Raw genomic sequence first — 22042 nt, 5'->3', positions numbered from 1 at the left:
GGGCTTATCTGATAAGTAGTGGCCTTTGGATAAGAAAGTTTTTTTGGTTTTTGTTTTTTTAATGTTGAGGTTATATTTTGACTGAGTCCTAATCAGTTACTACTTTGCTCTAGGAACAAAGCAATGTTTGAGAAATTGTAGTGATAAAGATACTTATTTAGAAATGTCTTGTTTCACAGCTTAAAGTCATGAAGTTTCAGGATGAATTAGAATCTGGAAAACGACCTAAAAAACCAGGCCAAAGTTTTCAGGAGCAAGTGGAACACTACAGAGATAAACTTCTTCAACGAGTAAGAAATAAATATATTTAATGTGTATTTTCCAGAGTTACTTATCTGACTTCCTAGAATGTATTATTGGTAGACTCAAGAAAAGTATATTTCAGAGTATATCCTTTTATGTGCAGATGTTGCATTCTGATTGACAATTTGAAATATGATATTTTAGAACTATTTCAACTTTGGAAAGAATTCTTAAGGCAATAGAACAGTATTTTATTCTGGATAGTAACTGTAGACTAGAATATTAATCCTGCTAAAAGCCTGCTTTCAAAACTGGAAGAGACCCTACTGGAAGAGTCACGTTTGTGACTATTGAGACAGTAGCCACCACAATTGGCACAGAGATAAAGATGGAAGCCAGATTTGCAAAGTTAATTTAGTATTCATGTCTCATTGGTTCCAAGGAAGGAAAGCAAGGGGTAGGATCCCTCTTTGGTAAATTCTAAGCTTTTGAGAAACTTTGTGTTCTCATTCACAAAAAAATACAAAGACACTTGAAAAAGTTTGAGTAAAACTAGAATTAAAGATGTTGATTTTGGTGCATTTTTTAAAACTATGCATATGTAGTTTTTTCATAATGCATGTTTTCCGTGAACTTTTTGAAGAAGGCCCCTTGTATGTAGGAATATGCAGAGAATTTTAGGACTAGCAGCCCCATGTGGTAATTGTACAAGAAACCTAGGAATTTTGTTAGGACTGCTATTTTTTAATCTACTTGTATATCTTGTGTGTCACTGCAAAAATAAAATAGGTTTTATAGAAAGAGAAATAAGGAAAAGTTACCAAAGGGAGCTTATCACTACAAAGGTGCTGTATTCAGGTAATGTGAAACAGTCTGTTGTGACTGTGGTGCTACCCAGGCCTGTGGAATCTGGTGCCACGTTCTGTGTGAACCATGAGGCAAGTCACTGTAGCCCACTTTTTCTCTGTGAAGCTGTGTTGTGATTTTCCCAGTTTTTCAAGATAGAGTTATGTAATAGCTACTACTTTTACTGGTTTTTTAATTTTTTTTAAGATTTATGTATGCAGAGGCAGAGAGAGAGAGAGATTTCATCCATTGATATTCACTCCCCAAATGGCCAGAGCTGGGCCGATCCAACACCAGGAGCCAAGAGCTTCTTCCGGGTCTCCCATGTGGGTGCAGGGGCCCAAGCACTTCGGCCATCTTCTACTGCTTTCCCAGGCCACAGTAGAGAGTTGGATCGGAAGTGGAGCAGCCGGGACTTGAAACGGCACCCATATGGAATGCCGGCACTGCAGACTGCCGCTTTAACCACTATGCCACAGTGCCAGCCCCTACTGTTATTCCTTATTATTGAATTAGAATGTTCAAAATATTTTAAATTAGCTGTAGTATGGTTTCTATTAAATATCCGTTTCAGTCAGGAACTAATTTTCATTCTTGATAAGGAAATGGTTCCTATAGATCATAAGTCAGTCTCCACACAGCTTTTAAAATTTGTCTTCTGTGTTTTATGTGGGAAAAAAATGAACAAAACTTAGAGAAGATGCTATTTATTTGTACCCCATGGGTCTCTTTAGAGATAGTGGCAGGTTGCTGATCAGCTAGAAGGATTATACCTTGAGGTGCTCACTAGTCCTAAGGAGGAAGCTCAGAGTGAATAATACACATATTTAATACTAATCTCGTTGTATCCCATGAATGAAATTGGAAAAATGTCATTCCTAAAAGTCAAGCGAACTTCACAAAATTTGTGGAAAATGGACTTAAATGTTGTTTATTTTGTTGCAGAAATGTTAGCTATCCATACATATGTGTAGTCTTCAAAAAGTTCATAGAAGAAATAACTTCATTATTTTCAAAACTTCTTGCACTAAGATGAGCATCTTTTAATTCCATTTTTCCATGAACTTTTGAAAGTACCCTTTTACATACCAAGGATCTGCAGATGCTAGTCCTTGCCTGGTCCCTTCCTTCCTCCCTTCCTCCCTCCCCTCCCCTCCCCTCTCCCCCTCCCCCCTCCCTTCCCCTCCCCTCTCTTCCCTTCCTTCCCTTCCTTCCCTTTCTTCCCTTTCTTCCTTTCTTTCTTCCTTCCTTCTGTCTTTCTTTTGCAGAATTACAGTCAGAAAGATCTTCCATCTGGTGGTTCACTCCCCATATGGCCTCAATGGCTGGACCTGGGCCAGTCCAAGCCTGGAGCTTCTTCCGGGTCTCCCATGTGGGTGCAGGAGCCCAAGCACTTAGTCATCTCCCACTGCTTTCCCAGGCCATAAGCAGAGAACTGGATAGGAAGAAGAGCATCTGGGACACAAACTGGCACCAATATGGGATGCTGGGGCCACAGGCAGAGGCTTAGCCTCCTATGCCACAGCACTGGTCCCCCCTTGCCTGATTTTGTAAAAGTTGTACTAGAGCAGAGCTGTTCCTATTCATGTATGTGTTGTCTATGATGGCTTTCACGCGTCAGTGACAGAATGTACCACAAAGCAGAAAATACATGCAGTCTGGCTGTACACCAAAAACTGCCAATATCTGGTAAAGGCCTTTTTACCTTTTAAAAATTAGAGGAGTCAACTGTCAGATAGCTTTTCTAGAGAAATTAAATTCCTGTTAGTAAAGTGGACCTTCTAGGTTCATTTAATTGTTTTATTACCAATGGAAATAAAAATTTCAAGTCATAAGTCACAATTGCGGCATCTGAGGATGAGCACATAAGTTATTATTCTGGTTTATATAATTACATATCATGTAGTGAGTTTGTATTCTTATAAAGTAAGATTTAAAATATCTTTAGTATTAATTTTTTGCTAATAAGATTGTGGTGGTAAGTCTATTGTGAATTTGCCATTTCCCACCTTCAGCCTGTTGCTCTTTGCTTAAATCATCCTTGTGAAGAGTTGGAAGAATCACTTTTTAATATGTGATGAAAAAGTCAGTGCATTATTAGTTTTTTTCTGATTCTTTATGGAGAATGTGAGAGGAAGAGCTGTGGCTCTAGAGTTTGAATTAAAATAATTTCTTCACTTCCTGTGTGACCATGGACCTGATACTTAATCTGAGTCTCATTTTCATCTCTAGCATGAAGGTGAATAGTCCTGTTCCTAAGGGTGTGATAAGCAAAGACACAAAATGACGTGTGGAAAGTTGTTGAAAACATTACTTAGCCTATGACAAACAGTAAATGTGTAGCTACTGTCACACTAGTATTATTTTCTAACATAAGTAGAAGAAACAGCTAGTTTTCCTTGGAAAGGTAGATATTTTTTTTGAAAATGGTATTGCACCTTAAGTAGTGATTTGAAAAATTGTTTATTAGAAGAGAAAATACTATTATGTAAGTGATATTAACCTAGATGATATTTTTAAGCAACTAAATGTTTTCTTTAAAAACTAAAACAGGAGAAAGAGAAAGAATTAGAAAGAGAAAGAGAAAGAGATAAAAAGGATAAAGAAAAATTGGAATCTCGATCCAAAGACAAGAAGGAAAAAGATGAGTGTACTCCAACGAGGAAAGAAAGGTATAACAATTCTTACATTTAATGTGTATGCATATTTCAAGATTTGGAATGATGGTCTATTTTATAATGTTTTTTATCGTTGATACTAGTAGTGTTTTCTCATGAGGAACATGTTTGGCTCCCTCTTACAGGAGATAATAGCTGACAAATGGGGCAGTTAGTACTTAGTTTATTTAACTGGGACATCATCTCTTTACATGGTTCATAGGATGTCCTTAGCCTTAGTTCAGTGCAGGAATTCAGTTACAGTATTAAGTATCAAGCCTGATACTTAAATAACAAAACAGCTTGCTAGATCATCTTTGTTGCCTCCCATATAAGTGTTTTTTTCCAGTCTCTAGGTGTCAAGGCTGCTACCTGTAAACTTGAGTCCTACAGCTTTATCTTGAAAGGAGATTATATAAATAGGCCACAAGGACTTGCTCCTCACTTTTCAGTTTTTATTTCTCACTTCCTTGGTTCCTACATCTTTGTTTTAGTAAAGAAAATTGCTCAGTTAATAGAACTGAAGTCTTTCTAATAAGAAAAATAAATTATTGCTAATAAAAATTTTGATTTTATCACTTAAATGAGTTCCAAATAAGTTACACTAATTGGTTAAATAAAAAATGTCACTTTATAATTAATATTTTGGCAATTTCAGATTTACAGAAAAGTTAAAATAATTGTGTGAAGAATTCCTAGATATCCTTCACCCACATTTCCCAAATTTTAGAATATTTCTGCTTTATTCTTTTCTCTGCCAGCTGTCCAACTTTTTTTTTTTTTTTTAAGCAAGGAGATTTTGCTTCTCTGTTTGTTTGATTTCTATTTATTTATTTGAAAAGGGAGAGGCAGATAGAGCTTCCATCTACTGGTTCACTCCTCAAATGTCTGTGATTAGGCCAGGAACACAGTTCAGGTCTTCTACATGGATGGCAGGAGCCCAATTGCTTGAGTCATCACTACTACCTCTGAGGATCTGCATTTAGCAGGAAGCTGGAGTCAGGAGCTGGTCATTAAACTGGGCATTCTGATATGGGATGTGCATATCTTAACTGCTGGGCCAAACACCCGTTCCCACCCGCCCCAGTCATTTAAAAATAATTTGTCAGCATGATGTCCCACTCTCCTAAACGCATTCATTTAATCACAATGAAAGTGTCAGAACAGGAAATTAACATTAAAAATGTTACTCAATCCAGAAGATTTAATTAAGTTCTGTTCATTGTCCCAATAATCTCTTGTAGCAAAAGAAATTCCAATCTAGTTGAAGTCTGTTCTCTCTCAGTTTTAAGTTATGTTTAAGACTTATTGGGATAAAAGACCTTGAATATTGTTGGAAAATAGATTACTGTGTTAGTGAGAATAAAAGTTATTGTAAAATGGTAGAAAGTAATAGCCAATTTAATAAAAGGACAATGAATGCCTGATCCTTTGCTCACTTATGGGGGCTTTGTTCCATAGGAAAAGGCGACACAGTACATCCCCCAGCCCATCTCGCAGTAGCAGTGGTAGACGAGTGAAATCCCCATCACCAAAATCGGAGCGATCAGAGCGTTCAGAAAGATCTCACAAAGAGAGCTCACGTTCCAGGTCATCTCACAAAGATTCTCCTAGAGATGTTAGCAAAAAAGCCAAAAGGTAAATGCAAGTGATTTTTGGTAATATTTTAAATACCTTGTCATTCTACCAGCTTTTGAAAATAATTTAGTTGGCAGACATTCTTAAAAAGAATTTTTAAAAACCAAAGAGTTACTTTCATTTTAGGTTATTACTCCCCACCCCAGTCTTTCTTCATCACTTAAGTACAAAGAGGGCTTCCAGTAAGTAAAGACTAGCCAAGAATTGTAAGCATCAGTATCCAGTGTTTCCTGTAGAATGGGGGGAGCTGCTTTATTTTCATTCAGTTTTTTAGTTTCTATAGAATATTCTCTGATTTTTGTCAAAGCTAAAAGGAAAATATATTTTCCCCCCAAAGCAGTATTACTAGCAATTCTTGGTTAGAGATTTATTGGAAACAAATACCATAAATACCAATAAATGCCATTTCTTCAGTATGTAATTTAATATGCTCTTTTCCTTTTAGTTCCAGAAAAGTGGTTCAAAAATGTTTTATTTTTCTGGTATTATATAGAGATTTTCCCCAAGAGCAAAAAGAGTTTATATGTTAACACTTTATTATGGTAACTTTTTTTTTAATAGTAACTTTTTAATAAAATTTATAAAATAATTTTCTCCTTTTCTAAATGACATTTGCTTATGTGTGTGTATACATGTATATAACTGTCTGTTTTGTTTATCTTTCTGAAGAGCACTTCCAAAATTATGCAGTTTTTAATGATGCCCTTGAATGCTACTGCAGTGGTTGCTACCTTTTTCCTCAAGATAATAGGCTACAAAGCTGTGGATTTTTACATGTTGTGAATGATCTCACATGCCATTTTGAACTTTAGCTTATAATAAGATCAGAGATTCAACTTGTTAAAAAATACCCCAGCCCCTGCCTGTAGAGATTTTGATTGAATAGAGCAATGGTAAGGCTCAGAAATTTGTCTTTTTAAACAAGCTTCTGCAGTGATGATTGCCGATGCAGTGTATAGTAACTACAAAATAAATCCTCTCTGTGTGTGTATACAGTAGGCAAAGTATAAATTTGATAGGTTTACAGTCTTATTCCAGTAACTTTTATTGTGCTTTGTTAAAGATCATCTTAGATAATTTAAGGAAAATCAATTTTGATCATGTGAGTACTTTGATAAATTGGGTTTTTTTGTTTGTTTCTTCAGGTCACCATCTGGTTCAAGGACACCCAAACGGTCTAGGCGATCACGGTCTAGATCCCCTAAAAAATCAGGGAAGAAATCCAGATCCCAGTCCCGGTCTCCACACAGGTCTCATAAAAAGTCAAAGAAAAACAAACACTGACATAAATTTTTAAGATACTGTCATTTATTGGAAATGCGATTTTGTTTTGTGCCTGAATGGTCTGTTTTTTAAAAAAACAAAACAAAAAAATCAAATGAAAGAGCATTCCTGGGGTTTTTGTTTGTTTGTGAATGCATGTGTAAACTCATGAGTAATGCATCTGTAGACCTGTCATTGTTTTATATTGTATAAATTACTTTCATTGTGGCTGTTTCTCAAGATGAAATTTTTATTGTGCTAATGAGTTTCATCAGAAATGTGTATAATGGATCTGCTGGCAGTAGTAGTATTTTGTTTTAGGATGTTGTGACTTAGCAAAAATAATACAGATGTCTTCCCCCCTTTTGTAGCTTTGACAATTTGAACTAGATTTCAAATAAAATCTGAACAGAAAACTGTAATGTTGTTTTTTTGCCCCATTGGTGATACCAAGTCCCTTGAAGTCCTACTTAGTGAATTTGGCACTACTGTTGTGTTTCTTCTATCTAATGCACTTTATAAGCTCCAGTGTTCAAGTAGCTAAAGTTTTCTATTTACTAAGATGACTATTGAAATCAAGGGACCTAAAACTCTATTTGGCAACTCTGTTTGGTAGATTTGCTAATCGGTTTCTAAAGAAAGGTTCTCCTGGATAATACTGATACTCAGAGATCCAAGGACTGGGTGCATATGGTATGATGTTGTTAAGTGGAATGCCTAGCTGAAACTGTTTTTGTTTTTTCAAAGAAACAATATGATTGTAGTATGCAACCTGTGTTCTGAGCAACTACTTATTTTTAGGGGAAAATTAAGTCTTCATCTTTTGATTTTATCTTGTATCATGAAAGAAGTATACTTAGAAAAGAAACTTTCTAACAAGATTTGGCCATGGAATTCTTTTGTATAATACCCTTTTATAGTCTTCTGTAGGCTACCTTTCAACACTGGTGTTAGAGTATTTTTACAGATTTCTAAAGTTTAAAACATCTTAGGTTTTTGTTTTGTGTTTTAAGAATTTAGTTTTTAGGTACAGCTTTAAGTAAAATGTAAACATAAAATTGTTTTCAGGAAATTTAACAGCCAATGGTTTGTAAATTCGAGGTGCAAAAAGGTGATGTAAATCATTTGCAGAGTTGAACTATGTTGTGGATGAAAATAAAGTTGATGCAATATGAAGAAGAAATAAGAAAACTTGTATAATATTGATCATAGCATTTCCATAAATAGAATGTAATAAAGGGTTAAGTAGACTTGAACTGACATTATTTGTGAATCTTCCTTTCAGTTTTTCATTAGGCACTTTATACAGTGGTTTGATGTCTCTCCTCTTTCACCTCCCCAGTAAGGAATGTAGAAAATTATTATAATAATGGATTGTTTTGATTTAATTTGTTTTTAAAAAATATCTTTTCAAGTTGTTTTACTTAATCTTCCCTAGTTGCAGAGTAAGGTATTCTGTGCCCATTATTTGGGGAGTAGCTGTAGTGACTAAATAGTCAGACATGTTGTTTCCAAAATGAACAAATCCACAGTGGCTTTGCAAATGAGCCAGATTATTTTACATAATGGCTTTATTACTGTACAAATATTGCTTGAAAGCTACTCTTTTAATATGCACTCTTTTGTTTGTCCAATTTTAAGGAAATGTTAATTCCTAAAAGTTGCTCAGAATAATTAAATGTGAACATTTGGTGCAGATATTTAAAACTTATAAATATAGCCGTATTGAAATAACATGCTTTTCTCCCCCTGTTCATTGCCCGGGAGAATGGAATTTTATATAATCTACATTTCATTGCAAAAATAACAATAGTGTTGAGTGGCTGGTGATTTTGGCATTCTATCATTTACTGGTATCTTCATAGAAGAAATAATTGGTCAGGTAATGGCCCAGTTCAGTTGTAAGGGGTACTTATTTCTCTTTTTTAAAACAAAACATCCCAGAGGAGGAGGAGTGAGTAGTAAATGTTAGGTCAGTTTGGGTTGCTTATTTGTAATATACCCCTACTGCAGCCTAGCAGTTCTATATCTGGATCCAGATACAACTATTTGATTTTAACAGTGGTAAAAAACTGGCTCCTTTTGGTGTGGTTGAGAATTGCTTAGGTCTAAGAGCATATTCTTTGAACTTTGTTAATATTCATATTAAGTTGGATGGAGTTATTTGGTCTTGAATTATAAACAGTATTGTTAAATAGCTTATTTCTAATTTTACTGTATGAGAAAATACAGAATAAGACTTTAATTTTCCCCATGGACTCTGAAAATTGAGTGGGATCAGAAATTGGTGAATTGTAAGGGGGGAGATATACCATAATTTTCTAATTGCTTACTATTCATCTGAAGACTACTCCTGTGTTACATAGCACCATTTCTATATTTTGACTAAATATGTGGGTTTTAGTTACAGGGAAGGCCGTGTTCAACTGTGTACTAGACAGTTACTGTCCACTGCGGCGGCTGCTGCATGGAAGCAGAAATTCTATTGTGATTTATAAAGGGCAAGAGGGAAGCTTTTTACCCTGCAGCCTAACATCTATACACAGGTTAATGCCATTGAACTCTCCCTCTCATGCATATGAGAGAAAGTTAAATGTTGGTCTACTTACCAGAGAGAGACCTATGATTGAAAAATATCCTGTTCGTGAAGTTTTTTTTACTGACCTTTTATTTTCCTTATTGTTGTTAGTTAAGTAGATGGGAATTTCTGAATTGTAACATGTTCAGAAGTTAGGGATTAAAGAACATAACAAAAAGCCCTGATCCAAGAGAATGCTTTTTATTTGGCTCAAAATGTTTGTGGCTTTTCTGCTAAAATTGCTATCGTCTGACCTAATTTTTCTTTATTGCAGACCATTCATTCCTGTGGGTTTACCGTGGGACTTTTATCCCAAGTAAAGAACCTTGGAGGAAATACTTACTTCTGACCAAATGTGTTCTCTGCCTAACCCCTTCCCCCAATTTAATATTCTTGAGCACTTATTTTAAAGGAATTTCAATCAAGATCAAATTTATGTTTATTAGAAATGCTCTGTATATGTGCCCTCCACAGTGATAGAAGTTTTGAAAAATTATATGGCCATGATAATAGTTTATTGTTATTAAAAAGCAAATAAACCTGTGTATTGCCAAAGTGACTTAAACTGCTCTGATGACCACAACAGTGTGATTTCTGTAGCAGAAAAAGTTGTTTGTTTATAAAGATAAATAGTACCACTTTTCTAAGACTGTACATTTAAAAACCGTGCTTTTTTTCTTGCGTTTTCTTCTTCTATTACATTTTAGAGGTAAAGCAAATTATAGGCAATTCTGTGCAAATACTAGTGAAGACACTGGTATAAGTTAAAGGAATAAATGAGTAAACGTTTACGAAGTAAGGTGCATGGTTTAGAATAGGTTTTAGGGAGTGCTTAATAGTGACCTTTGGCTTTTTTCTTTATTTTTGTTATCAACTTAGATAACAAGCAAATGCAAATCCCAGGGGAAGTGTGATGCTAGGCTAAAAGGTGGGAATGTGCTGCTGTTCAGAGTGAGCCTTGTTCCTTTGTTGAAAGTTCAATGCCTTTGTGTTTACTCAGTACCACCTCATGGAGCTTTGATGTAAATGGATTATATGTATAGTTGGCAATTTGTATAGTTTTGTAGATCTATAGATAAAATGCCTTCTTTCATTTTCACCTGTAATTGTGCTTCCAGTGTTTGTGTTTTATCCTTTGACTTCAGCAGGCTCTGGTATGTTGTATCTGGTGATGTGACTTACCAGGAAAGAATTTTTCAGAAATGAGAATGCTATAGTTGAAGTCAGCTCAACTGAATACTGTACAGCAAGATGATTTCTTTTGGGTGAAACTGATTCCGTAATTAAGTGACTCCTGATGGAAGGATTAGGTTTGTTGTGGAGCTGCTTTCCGCATCAGACTGATGCTTTATAGTTTTTCTACATAAAGATTATAGAGTTGAAAACAAAGGTTGTGGAATTTTCCTTTTGTTGTTGTTTTTTTATTTTAATTACTTTAATAAAAATATGTTGTTTTCATAGCAAACTTAGACTGTTCCTGTAATTTTCTCCACATAATTTTTTAACACTAGCCCAGTAAATCAGTTTCCATTGATGAGATAAATGATCCACCACATTTATCATTTGCAGCAAAAATGTTAAACATTTTACATATTGAAACGTTAAAATCATATATTTCATAATGATTCTCTTAAGAAATTTCATTTCCTTACTGGTTCTGTTAGGTAGGAAGTCGCATATGAGCTTATGTGTGTGTGACAAAGGCCTAAGGAGACATCTAGGTCCAGCATATGCATCTCAGAGTCATCCCGATAACCTTCCGGGGCAGCCCAGTATCTGCACTTGAAACATCCAGCCCTGCCCCTTCTACCCCATAACCTGCCAGGTGGGGGTCCCTGCCCCTTCTGCCTGATAACCGTCCAGGGGCAGCCCAGTATTGGCACTTCAAACATCCTGCCCTGGATCCCGATCTTCCAGGGGGTCCTGCTCATCTTTCCTCTAAGGGGGTGGGGTGTCACCAGCCTGGCTTCCTCCTCTGATGACTTCAGGGGGAAAACTCAGAAAGGAATTTTTAGTATTTACATCCAAAAAGTCCTTTGTTCCAGGAGGAGAAGATGTGGGAAGACAAAGACCCATACCCTTAAAAACCCTGGCCTAAATGTAAGCACTCTCTCTCAGGTTCTGTCTGGAGAGGTGCCCATCCATTCTTACGGATGTCCCTGCCCTAATAAACCTTGCTATTTGCTTTCCACTTACTCTCTGTCTCATGCCTGAATTCTATTCTTGCGCAAAGACAAAGACCCTTGCAGTTCTCTGGTAACAGTTCCTTGTTTTTAAAAAAATGTGTTTCATTGAGGAAAATTTCAAACATCTACAAAAATAGAATAAGATTTATTTATTTATTTATTTGAAAGGCAGTTAGAGATCTTCCATCCATTGATTCATTCCCCAGATGGCTGCAATGGCCACAATGGCTGGAGTTGGGTTAGGTTGAAACCAGGATCTTCCAAGAGTCTGGGTGCAGGGGACCAAGCACTTGGAGCATCCTCTGTTGCTTTTTTAGGCACATTAGCATGGAGTTGTATTGGAAGTGGAGCACCCAAGACAGAACTGGTGCCCATATGGGATGCCAGCATGTGCCACAACCCTGGCCCCTAAGATTTATTTATTTATTTTTATTTTTTATTTTTTTGACAGGCAGAGTGGACAGTGAGAGAGACAGAGAGAAAGGTCTTCCTTTTTGCCGTTGGTTCACCCTCCAATGGCCGCTGCGGCCGGCACACTGCAGCCGGTGCACCGCGCTGATCCGAAGCCAGGAGCCAGGTGCTTCTCCTGGTCTCCCATGCGGGTGCAGGGCCCAAGTACTTGGGCCATCCTCCACTGCACTCCCGGGCCACAGCAGAGAGCTGGCCTGGAAGAGGGGCAACTGGGGCAGAATCTGGCGCCCCGACCAGGACTAGAACCTGGTGTGCCGGCGCTGCAAGGCGGAGGATTAGCCTATTGAGCCGCGGTGCCAGCCTCTAAGACTTATTTTTGATTGTGGTATAATGCTGTAAACGTTTACCATCCTGGCTTTTTTTTTTCCCCAAGATTTTTTTTTTTTTTATTTGAGAGGTAGAGTTACAGACGGGGAGAAACAAAGAGGTGTTCCATCTGCTGGTTCGCCCCCAAATAGCTGCAACAGCTAGAGCTGGGCCAATCTGAAGCTAGGAGCTTCTTTTGGGTCTCCTATGCTGGTGCAGGGCGCCACGCTCTTGAGCTATCTTCGACTGCTTTCCCAGGCCACAGCTGAGAACTCGAACAGAAGAGGAGCAGCTGGGACCTGAACTGGTGCCCATATAGGATTCCAGCAATGCAGCTGGAGGCTTAGCCTACTATGCCACAGCACCGGCTCTCATGTTGGCTATTTTTATGTGTACAGTTGAGTGGTGTTAGGTTTATTCACATTGTGCAACCAATCTCCAGATCTTTTTCATCTTACAAAGTTGAAAGTGTACCCACGATAAACAATTTCCCACTTCCGCCAGCCTCACAACCACTATTCCTGTTTCTGTTGGTTTAACTACTCTAGGTACCTATACTCACACAGTGCTTGTCTCACTGTGACGGAGGAATTTTGGTTTCACAGTGTCCTCAGGGTTCATCTGTGATGAGTGTGCACATTGGTTCCTTTTTAAAGCTGACTCTCAAGTTCATGTACTTCCTCCTGGAATTTGAAAAGGATTTCCCCCAAATGATTCATTAGCATTTTCTATTTTGATTAAAAAGTTCAAAAGAAAAAGTGATACCAGTTCTATCTACCAGCAACCCCATACCACTCTATTGAAGTTCTTAACCATTTTTACAATGTTTTGTGCTTTGTGTTCTCTTTAACGATTTGTATTATTTAATTCGTGTCAACACTTCATAGTGGGGGTGGAGTACAAAATACATTTTTTGAGTTTAAATGAGGTGTGACATGGCACAGTGGTGGAAGAAAGGGAAAAGCCTGGGCTATGGAGTTAGTTTGGATTTGAATACCAGGACTTCTCTGCTAGCTGTGTAATCTTTCAGAATCTTACTTTCTCACCTATTAAATGGAGATATTAACCTTGAGTGGTTATTGAAAGGTTAAGGCCACATGTAGGTCATTTGCATGTGGTTATCATATAGTGGTAGTTAATTAAAATTCCTGGAAGCTAATGATGGGAGTATCATAACTAAAACAGGAATACTCAATTCTGTAGCACTGATACCTTCAAAAAAATTTTATACTTAATTTGTATTTAGATAACATCAACATACACTTAGGGTTGTGTTGGCATATTTAATGCATATTGGATACCATTTCATAATCTGTTCCAGTCTTAGATGACATTTAATCATTAGTCTTGAGAAAAACATTTTTACTTAATTAGATATTAATAATAGTTTTTATCCATTGTCATAATTGTGGTATTCCACTAACCAAAATTCCTGAAAGGAGGAATCCTATGAAATGTAAACAGTTTCAACAGAGTATATGTGGGAGACCCTGGAAAATCGTGTGAAGAATGAAGCATTGAATTCTTTGTCCAAGTTCAAAGTAAAAGAAAAGCCTATACAATTTACCAGAGCAGAGCATCAATACACAATTTTCACAAAATGGGTGGACAGAATAATCTCCTGAGAGAACTGAAAACATAGTATAATTGAATTTAGATGTTGGGTGTATCTGCAAGTTGGAGTTTGTATGGTCAGATTATGCAGGAGTAAGAAATGGGCCCTAATGCTACTTTTAGAATTGAGTTGAAACTATATGGGATTTGAGGAGGAAATTACACTTTAAATTCTGTCAGAACTAACAGCTTGATAGTAATGTCCTCAGGACATTTGTAAAGCTCTTTGGAGTTCTCACACAGCTGCACAAACATGAACCTGGAAGAGCAAAACTTTGATTAAAAATGCTGTTTGGGTCCTCCAGATAGCGAAGACTGGCTTTGAAAAGAAAAGCACCCCGAGTGCCTTAACAGCTGCCTACTCCTTTTACATGAAGTGCTATTAGATGACTTTTCTTGCTTCAGCACATTTTGTACTGCACTGTGGAGTAGATACTGGGTGTGAGCAGTTTATATTAGCATTTAGGGAAATTTCAGATGACTTGGCCATGCTAACGACTTAATAAAGGATAGGTCATCCTTCACTTCTGGGAAAGTAAACAGTTGTCTCTCTCAGGTATCAGAAACTAGGAAAGTGTTCTGAGTACGTATTTTATCTTCTCTAATTGCAATAGCATTTAGCTGTTGTGAACTTAAGCTTACAAGGTCATATTCTGTATAGCTTATGTATTTTGTAGGGTACTTGTCCTCCTGATATCCTATCTTATTTTAGGAATGTGTTCTCCCCAGAAGTCTGCAGCATGTCAAATTCTGTGCCAAATACTATATATGTGTGAGCTCCGTGAAGCAGACCTACCACTCATCAAGATTTTTCCAAAGAGGCATCTACGTCTACTGTTTTAATTCTGAATTGATTATCCTGGAAGCATGCCTAATCAGACTTAAATAGTAGGAGTGTAAGAGAAAGTCTTTAAGCAGAGAATGATCTTTGTACTTGTTTGTTCTTAAATGGACATGGAACTTGTCAAAATTTCTCAGGATATTCTTTATTTGCATGTATTAAAAAAAACAAAACTAGTTACTCCTTGTGTTGTCTCTATGACATTATAAAACCATGACTCAGTGTAAGAATGAGAAAAGGGTTTGATGTGAAGACGACTTACCCTGCCTCTTGTATGTTTCAGAGCTGTTCAGAAGTTGCAGAGTTCAGCTATCTAGATCTGTTTAGTATATGTCTAGGATAGTTTACTTTTGACTTTTTTAAAAAGATTGTATTTATTTATTTGAGAGGTAAAGTTACAGAAAGAGGGAGAGACAAAGATCTTCCACCTGCTAGTTCACTCCCCAGTTGGCCGCAAAACGGCCAGAGCTGACTGAGCCAATCCGAAGCCAGGAGCCAGGAGTTGCTGCGTCTCCCACGTGGGTGCAGGGGCCCAAGCACTTGGGCCATCCTTCTCCACTGCTTTCCCAGGCCATAAGCAAAGAGGTTGGAAGAGGAGCAGCTGGAACATGAACCGACGCCCATATGGGATGCTGGCACCACAGGTGGAGGGTTAGCCTACTACACCACAGGACCAGCCCTTAGAATAGCATACTTTTAAAATAGTCTTCATAATCAACAGTCGCTACACCTTACTCATATAGTGACAATCTCTGACCCAGGTAAGAGTTCCTCTTCTCGTGCCCGAGCTTCTCAAAGTGCAATTAAAAGTCTTTAGATGCACGGCTGACCACTTCATAACTTTCCTTGTACCCTCTCATCTCATTGCATAACTTGGATTATAGAGAAAAGCCTTCCAGCCATTTTTGGGCCCTGAATACAGTAAAGAGCCATCTTTGTCCTGCCCTTTGTCTCTCTGTCAGTTTATGTTGGTTTGTCCCTGAACAGCACCAATGAGGGATCTAAGGACCCTTTGGATGGCCTCCCCCCAGAGCTCCTTACAACCTGTGAGAGATGCTTTACCCCTGTGGGAACAGACTCCTGATACACACAGAGAAAGATGCGATGAACTTTTGGCTCGTCCTCCCCCCTTGTGTCTTCTGATTGCTTTGAGATGCTTTTTTTCCTCTTCATTCTCTCTGCAGCTTTTACTTCTTTCCTTGAAGAAAGGGCAAATATGATAAGTGACCTGGTCTCATCTACAATGTGTTTCTCTGTAACAGATTAATTTGTAGAAATCCTTATCTTTGATCACAACTGCCCAATGCTGGGACAAAGATAGGAGATATGAGATGTAATCTCTTTCATAATCTGTATGAATGAAGCTCATTGTCAAGCCTCAGGACCTTTGAGCTTTGGCTATTTTGTATGGAATGTGATTTCTACAGATGCCTTTCTGGCCTTAATCATCTGTAATAAATCTAGATTAGCTCCTACAGAGCTCGATGAGACAGAAAGTTCACAGGAACTGAATTCCTCCTCGAAAGCCTAGCTTTTTGTATTATGTGGCCCAGCAAGGACTTGGCCAGCCGTGCAATATAACACCTGGACTCCAGAGACCCAAAACTCCTTTTAGCCTTCAACCATTGCAAAGCATGCATTCCAGTCACTTCTGAGGCACTGACCTCAGTCAAGGTGTTAAACCAAGTCATCCTGAGCCCATTTCTCATCTGCAACATAAGCGTGCCATCTTCCCAGGGCGCATCCGCAAGTTGAGCGTCTGCTGTGATTTGGTGATTTGGTGATGGATAAGACAGGGGGAAGTTTACTGTCATGGAACTCACTAATGGGAAGGGCAGACACAAACATTGAGCAAGATCATTTCAAAAGATAAAGTTTACTGGAAAGGTGGTACAACAGAAAGTAGGGGAGGGAGGCTTTGTTTAGACAGGGTGGTCAGGGAGGTGGTCACAGTGGTGGTGACGTGTGACCTGAGAGTTGAGTAGTAAGGTGGAGCTGGTTCTGTGAGGATAGGCCACTGCGTGTTCCAGGCTGAAGGAGCCGAATCTAAGTGTGCTTTCAAGAGCCGATGTTGGTGTGTTGAAGATGGAAGCAGTGTGGCCTAAAGGCACTGAGGACAGGGGTGTGGCATGAGAGAAGATTAGTAAAGTGGGACATTTCAGGCAAAGGAGTGACCCGGGGTAGTTTCAAAAGATCCTGCCTGGCCACTATGCAGGGACCCAATAGGAGAGAGCATGAGTAGACACACAGGGAAGCCAGGCAGGAGGTTCTTGGCTGTGAATATGAAGTGGTGTCATATAAATAAAGCATCCAGCACTGCACCAAGCTCATAACAGCTCCCTAAACATTCAACTTCTGTCATTTGCTTGGAGTCTGTGCTTCCTGTTTCCCCAATAGAGGTAAAATGTTCACCTTAAGACTAACCCTACTTGCTGGCGCCGCGGCTCAACAGGCTAATCCTCCGCCTGTGGCGCCGGCACACTGGGTTCTAGTCCCGATCGGGGCGCCGGATTCTGTCCCGGTTGCCCCTCTTCCAGGCCAGCTCTCTGCTGTGGCCCGGGAGTGCAGTGGAGGATAGCCCAGGTCCTTGGGCCCTGTACCTGCATGAGAGACCAGGAGGAAGCACCTGGCTCCTGCCATCAGATCAGCGCGGTGCGCCGGCCGCGGCGGCCATTGGATGGTGAACCAATGGCAAAAAGGAAGACCTTTCTCTCTGTCTCTATCTCTCACTGTCCACTCTGCCTGTCAAAAAACAAACAAACAAACAAACAAAAAAACTAACCTTACTCAATCTCTCATACAGAAATCCAACCAGTAGATGATCAGGACATAGCATTGTCATTGCTGTCAGGCTGGTCTATATGGACATTGTAAATTGTAGAGGCTCCACAAACATTCTTTCCGGTCTCTAGTCCATTGCCAGCCACTGCTGCGGCTGCCTTCTGCACTCTGGAGTGTTAATAGGTGTTACTTGGAGAAAGGAGTGTGTGGTTAACTAAGCTAGGAAGCACTGGATTAAACAGATTTCTGTACAGCAGTCCTTCTCAGAGCCGTGAGTGCTGACCATGTACCTCCACCGATTTCCCAAGTGTAAGTGGTCTCAGAGGGCTGAATTTCCACTGAACATACGTTGGCAAACACTTTGGAATTGTGATCGGGCAACTTTATCTTTCAGAATCTGATGATCCAATTGTAGGTTGGTTAGGTGTGCTGGGGTCCTTTGGTACAACCAACGCAGACTATTTTGAGTTAAACTAGGAATTCAGTGGAAGACTGTGGAGGCTCAGAGAACTGACTGTGCATCTGGAAGGCCAGATGTAGGAATCAGCAGCAGGACAGGAGGCAGCAGTAGGCCAAGGAAGCCATCACAGATTGCTGCAAGATTGGTGCAAGTCTGGCCAGGACGTCACCAAAAGGGATGGAAGCACCAACCTCCAACCTCCTCGTCCTTTTGCTGGTGGTTTAATCCCAAGAAGGGGCCACATGATGGACGTAGCTTTTTGCATTATAGAAAATAGAGTGGCTACATATGATCATTTTCTGTACTTTCCTTTGCTGAGACCCTACTATTAGAAACTTGGGTTGTTAGGCTGGCGCCGTGGCTTAACAGGCTAATCCTCCACCTTGCGGCGCCGGCACACCGGGTTCTAGTCCCAGTTGGGGCGCTGGATTCTGTCCTGGTTGCCCCTCTTCCAGGCCAGCTCTCTGCTACGGCCCGGGAGTGCAGTGGAGGATGGCCCAAGTCCTTGGGCCCTGCACCCGCATGGGAGACCAGGAGAAGCACCTGGCTCCTGGCTTCGGATCAGCGCGATGCGCCGGCCGCAGCAGCCATTGGAGGGTGAACCAACAGCAAAAAGGAAGACCTTTTTCTCTGTCTCTCTCTCTCACTATCCACTCTGCCTGTCAAAAAAAAAAAAAAAAAAAAAAAAAGGAAACTTGGGTTGTTTGCACGTTTAACAAAATTCTAAATAATGCTGTGATCAATATCACTATGCATTACATTTTTGTTTTCATTCATTTGAAAATTATAGATTATTCTCAGCTATGGCATTATTGGGTCAAAGAATAGAGAAAAGTTTGATGCTTGTGTGATGCGTGTTGTCAACTTTCTTTCCAAAAATGTACCATTTTAGATTTCATCTAATGTTGAGAATCGGTACTTAACCACACCTTTGCCATCACTGGGAATTTGTGACACACTATTTAGAAAAGTAATTCAAATTGGATGAAATTACTTGCTCCCAGCTGGGGAGATTTCTGGAATCTATAAAACAGAGGGCGGTTTTGGCAGGCTCTATAGATGAGTGAAGTAACTGGTTTAGTCAGCTAAAGACATATGTGAGTCTGAAGCAATCCCACTTGCCAGGCCATTCTGAGTGGCAGCCATATCGCTCCATCCACGCTGATTTCCTCTGACAGCTGAAGCAAAAAGCCAGACTCCTAGTATAAGTCTATTGTAACCCAATTTTAAAAATCCACTCTATTTTTAGAAAAGAGAAATTGTATAGTATCTTAAATGTAAGTCTCAGAGTGATTTCAGCTGTTTTTAATGTTTGTGTGTAATTCTGCCAGATTATTTTTTCTGTGTGTATAAGTGGGTGGTGTGTTGCAGGATGAGGGTTGGGGAAGATAAGAGATTTATGATGAAGTTTCAAAACTGTAGCCAAGCAATGCTGTGTCATCTTCCAGAAAAGGGATCACTCAGGTGGTTTTCCATGTTTCTGTTGTCTACTGGTACATGGTTAGAGGAAACCTTCTGTCCCAAGTGACTCTTGAGATGCAGTGCTACACTGGGAATTAATCAGAAACTGGACATTCGGGTTCTTACCTCTAAATCTTATCTTGTGTTTGATTACTTTAAAGAATAGTGAGGAGCCGGTGTTGTGGTGCAGTGGGTTAAGCACTAGTTTGGGTCCTGGCTGCTCAGCTTCCAATCCGGTTCCTTGCAAATGCCTCTGGGAAGGCAGTGGAAGATGGCCCTGCCACCCAGGTCAGAGATCAGGATGGTGCTGCTCGCTCTTGGCTTCAGCCTGGCCCAACTCTGGCCATTGCAGCCATCTGGGGAGTGAACCAGTGGATGGAAGATTTCTCTGTTTCTGTCTCTGCCTCTCTCTGTGTCACCCTGCCTTTCAAATAAATAATTTTAAAAAATAGCAATATTGAATGTTACAATAAATGTGGAGAGGTGAGAAGGTGAACCATACCTTCTCTAAGTCATTACCGTACGTCTTCATCATGGGTGTTGAGACACCCTTGTCCTCTCAGGGCTAGGTTACAAGTGAATCTCCCTTAAGCCTCTACCCTTGTCACCTGAGCGCAAGAGGTCCTCATATTAAACAGTGATCAAGAGAAAACCGTGTACACTCAACCCTCCCTCCTCTCCTTTTGTTCCTCACAGCTTCTTACAACCTCTCCTATTTTAATTTTTTTTTTTTTTTTTTTTTTTTTTGGACAGGCAGAGTGGATAGTGAGAGAGAGAGAGACAGAGAAAAACGTCTTCCTTTTTGCCGTTGGTTCACCCTCCAATGGCCGCTGCGGCCGGTGCATCGCGCTGATCCGAAGGCAGGAGCCAGGTGCTTCTCCTGGTCTCCCATGTGGGTGCAGGGCCCAAGGACTTGGGCCATCCTCCACTGCCTTCCCGGGCCACAGCAGAGAGCTGGCCTGGAAGAGGGGCAACCGGGGTAGAATCCGACACCCGACCGGGACTAGAACCCAGTGTACCGGTGGCGCAAGGCGGAGGATTAGCCTGTTAAGCCACGGTGCCGGCCCATGACCTATTTTAATTTTTTTATATCATCCACCAGGACTGAATTTTCCCATTTACTCCAGATTGTATCAGTTTTCATGAGAAGCCCAGACTCACAGGCTACCTCTCCCCTCCCATATTCTAGTCCCCTACGACTTGAGAGCCTCTGTTTGGCCCACGATGTCCACCATTAGCAATATCCCCTGTATAGTTTCAAATGTGGGAGCACCACAGATTTCAGATTTTCAGATTAGGGATGCTCAGTGGGGAAAACGCTATGCAAATATTCCAAAGTCTGAAATGAAAAACGCTTCTGATCCCAAATGTTTCTGACAAGGAACTCTCAACCTGGACCCTCCACCCCCTTTCTGGATGTTCCTACTATGTTCTGGTTTCCTGGAGAACAGAAGGCAATAGGAACATTCGGGAAGGAAGTTGTTGAGGATATAGGGAAGGTTGCTCACGTTGGACTCTCCAGCCCTAGAGGACGCATGGGGAAGGTCTGTGGCCTCTATGGGTACTCTCACGTGGAAATAACTTCAGAAAGCTAAGTTGGAGACCCCCTCCCTTTCTGTAATAGATGCTGAGGCGCTCCGAATCCAGGTGGGACCATGATTTCAAGAGGGGATAAAGGACCCCAGACAACTCCCAGGGCACTTTCTGGACACATGCACTTAAACTGGGTCAAGGCATCATGTTACCTTCATGGAAAGCTCCTGCATTTGCATTTGTGTTCAAAAGGCTGCCTGTTATCTCAGATCCTGGGGCTCAGCCAGGCAACGTGGGTTCTTCCCTGAGCACGTTGGGTGAGGTTGAGGAAGAGATCCCCTGTCTTCCTGCCTTAATTTCCTTGAATGGAAATTAATTTCCCGGACACCAGTCCACACACCAACTCTATCAGAATCACCCAGCGAGCTCTCAGGATTCCAATTCCAGGTCTGAGGTGAGACGTTGCACCTATTGTATATATACACACATACAAAAGTAGAAGAGATTGATCTTCTGTATATAAAGAGAATTGAAAATGAATCTTGATGTGAATGGAAGGGGAGAGGGAGCGGGAAAGGGGAGGGTTGCGGGTGGGAGGGAAGTTATGGCGGGTGTGGGGGAGCCATTGTAACCCATAAGCTGTACTTTGGAAATTTATATTCATTAAATAAAAGTTTTAAAAAAAACATAAAAAAATCCAAAAGTAGAAGAGATTATGCAGTGAACTCCATCCATTCACAGGTACTTTAATATGTATAAATTCCAGATGTATTATTTTAATTGTACATCTTTCAGTACGTTTCTCTGTAAGAAACAGGTTTACAAAATATCCATGGTGCCATTATATACCAGAAAAAGAAAATTAATAGTGGCTCTTTCATATCATCAGAACACCTGCAGTGTTCACAAATCTACAATTCTCTCACAAAAGATTTGTTTTCTAGTTTGAAATCCAAATTAGATTCACACATTATGATTGCTTAATATATCTCTTAAATAACTGTTAATCCATTGCTGTCCTTCAATTTCATTTTCTCCCATTATATTTTAAAATTATTTACTTTCACTTTTATTTGAAAGATGGAGACAGTTGGGAGAGAGATCTTCTCTCAGCTGGTTCTCTTTCCAAGTGCCTGCAACAGGCCAGGCTGAATTCCAGGAGCC

The 22042-nt window shown here is 39.8% G+C and overlaps 1 protein-coding gene across 7 annotated transcripts in view; it reads left to right on the top strand.

The window, feature by feature from the left end:
* The window catches only part of U2SURP (U2 snRNP associated SURP domain containing), a 66234-nt gene extending 55592 nt beyond the window's left edge, over positions 1-10642 (top strand). For 3 of the 7 annotated variants that reach the window (XM_062213594.1, XM_062213580.1, XM_062213570.1), the window contains 4 exons: positions 180-290; positions 3643-3761; positions 5208-5384; positions 6530-10638. In XM_062213594.1, the coding sequence (XP_062069578.1) occupies positions 180-290; positions 3643-3761; positions 5208-5384; positions 6530-6668 (546 nt within the window). In that variant the 3' untranslated portion in view covers positions 6669-10638. Of the gene's footprint in view, positions 1-179; positions 291-3642; positions 3762-5207; positions 5385-6529 lie in introns of all 7 variants that reach the window. The other 4 variants (XM_062213602.1, XM_062213588.1, XM_062213620.1 and 1 more) reach the window with 3 other exon arrangements.
* The last annotated feature ends 11400 nt before the right edge of the window (positions 10643-22042 follow it).

Source organism: Lepus europaeus, chromosome 2 (assembly GCF_033115175.1).
Source record: "Lepus europaeus isolate LE1 chromosome 2, mLepTim1.pri, whole genome shotgun sequence".
Classification (NCBI taxonomy): Eukaryota; Metazoa; Chordata; class Mammalia; order Lagomorpha; family Leporidae; genus Lepus; species Lepus europaeus.
The sequence above is the reverse complement of the archived record's forward strand: the minus strand, read 5'-3'. Positions and strand labels throughout refer to the sequence as shown.